Source organism: Merops nubicus, unplaced genomic scaffold (genome assembly GCF_000691845.1).
Source record: "Merops nubicus isolate BGI_N331 unplaced genomic scaffold, ASM69184v1 scaffold51131, whole genome shotgun sequence".
NCBI classification, from domain to species: domain Eukaryota; kingdom Metazoa; phylum Chordata; class Aves; order Coraciiformes; family Meropidae; genus Merops; species Merops nubicus.
The window spans coordinates 1-1,844 of NW_008587250.1; the positions used below are offsets into that span (position 1 = coordinate 1).

The 1,844-nt window shown below is 43.8% G+C and overlaps 1 protein-coding gene across 1 annotated transcript in view; it reads right to left on the reverse strand.

Annotated features, from left to right (window-relative positions):
• Positions 1–1,027: 1,027 nt before the first annotated feature.
• The window catches only part of EXD2 (exonuclease 3'-5' domain containing 2), a 9,407-nt gene continuing 8,590 nt past the window's right edge, over positions 1,028–1,844 (reverse strand). Inside the window, exon 8 of the mRNA XM_008948844.1 lies at positions 1,028–1,244. Coding sequence (XP_008947092.1) covers positions 1,028–1,244 — 217 coding nt within the window. The remainder of the gene's footprint in view (positions 1,245–1,844) is intronic.

The following is a 1,844-nucleotide window of genomic DNA, read 5'->3' on the forward strand; positions in this document are numbered from 1 at the left end:
TGACCTCCAGAGGTCCCATCCAACCTCTAATGTTCTGTGATTCTGTGAACAGTAATAATTAGCACATGCTATCTTATATTTTCAAAGCATTTTACAAAAACATGAATGAATTAAGCCTCACAACACCCTTGTGAGATAGTTAAGTATTATTAGTCCCATTTTAGAGACACAGAAACAGGCATGGATAGAGTATGACCTGCTTACCACCACATATGTCAAATCCAGTAACAGAATACCAGATTTCCCAGTTTTCTGCCACACACAGTCTGACCTCTTAAAAAATGCTGGTCTTTGAATGAAATTTGTTTCCTCTCACCCCTTTTAAGACACCTGAACTTATTTCAGTCTGCTGTGAAAAGGTACCTGCCAAGAGCTATTCATGACAAACAAGTGGAATTAGGAAAGGACATTTTTCTATAAACTGTGTGCTGCTGGAAGCTGTTTAAGAGAAGACTTGACATAGGTGTTTCCATACTGCCAGAGTCAGAATGTTGCTTCTCAACTCACTGAGGCCTATCTGCAGTGCTGATACAGCTCAGAATCTGCCAAAAAGGTAAGGTTCCTTTGCCACTTCCAAACAAGGAATCTCTCTTTGGCATTAATACAAATGCACTGAAAGCAAAGACTTTTATCGTGAGACTCTCAAGGTGCAGCCATGGGCACAGATTATTTATCAGAAAACCTGGAAGTGTTAATATATTGTGCTCTGTGTTAAAAAAGATGGTCTGGAGGCATCAGACATCCTGGGGGGAGCTAGAAAATAGCTCTCCATAATCACTCTGAGAACACAAGTTCCCTTAGTGTGTCAGTCGTGCACTGAACTAGTCAGTGACAGACTAGGATTAAAAATTCCAAGCCGCCTCAAAATCCAACTCAAGGGATTTAACTCTAAAATGCCAAATCTGGCAGATCCACCGTTTGCAAACCCAGGCCCAGATGTTAGTGGAGACAAGAGAAATAAAACCAGTCCTTCCACCTTCAGTTATGTATGTCCATTAGACACTATCTCGAGTCCAGGAAGTTAGTTTCACGACAGCTCGACCTGAAGATCTTCCCCGTACTTTCGGATCAGCTTCGTGTGGTTATGGTCCACTGACCACTGCTCCGGGAGGTGCTTGGGCTGCATGCTGTCCAAGAAATGCTGCCTCCAGCGTCTCTCCAGCTGCATGAGGGAGCGCAGGCCTCCTTTAGCAAAGCACTGCACCACCTTCAGTCCGTGTGGCATGTAGCTCTCATTGCAGATCCTGCCAGGACACAAGCAGAGTTTATTTTCACACAAGCCAGGCTCTAGCCCCATCTGCAGTGAACAGCAAGACACTGCAGATACTTTCAGCTGCAGGGTTTAATTACAGACATATGGCAAGGTAACCAAGAGGGAGTTTTAAGCTTTGCTTCAATGCCAGACTGCTTTCTGGAACACAGTTACACGGGGAGGCCACTCTTTTTGAACTCAGGAAGCATTACTCTTTTACAGCAATACTAAACAAACCTCCCAAGGACCATTACAAACTCCTCAGGAGACAGACTGCAAATCTCTCAAGGCAAGAACCATGACACTCTAGAGCCCTGATCCTACCATTGAATTCCCTGCCTGGATAGCTTCTGAGTTACAGCATCGGCACATTACAAACAACAGTAGGCATAACAAGGAGAAAATACTGACTTCAAGCAGACAGAGACCAGATAATAGTTAAAAAACGTTTTGGGGGAGGCTTTGAGAAAGAAGAGAAGGGACTTCTGATATGTTTGTTTTTCAGTCTTACTCCCTGCCCTGTCCTTCAAAAGATAAAGTAGTGGAAGGGAAAACAGCAAGCAAGAATGGAAGGAGACTGCTGGAAGAGAAA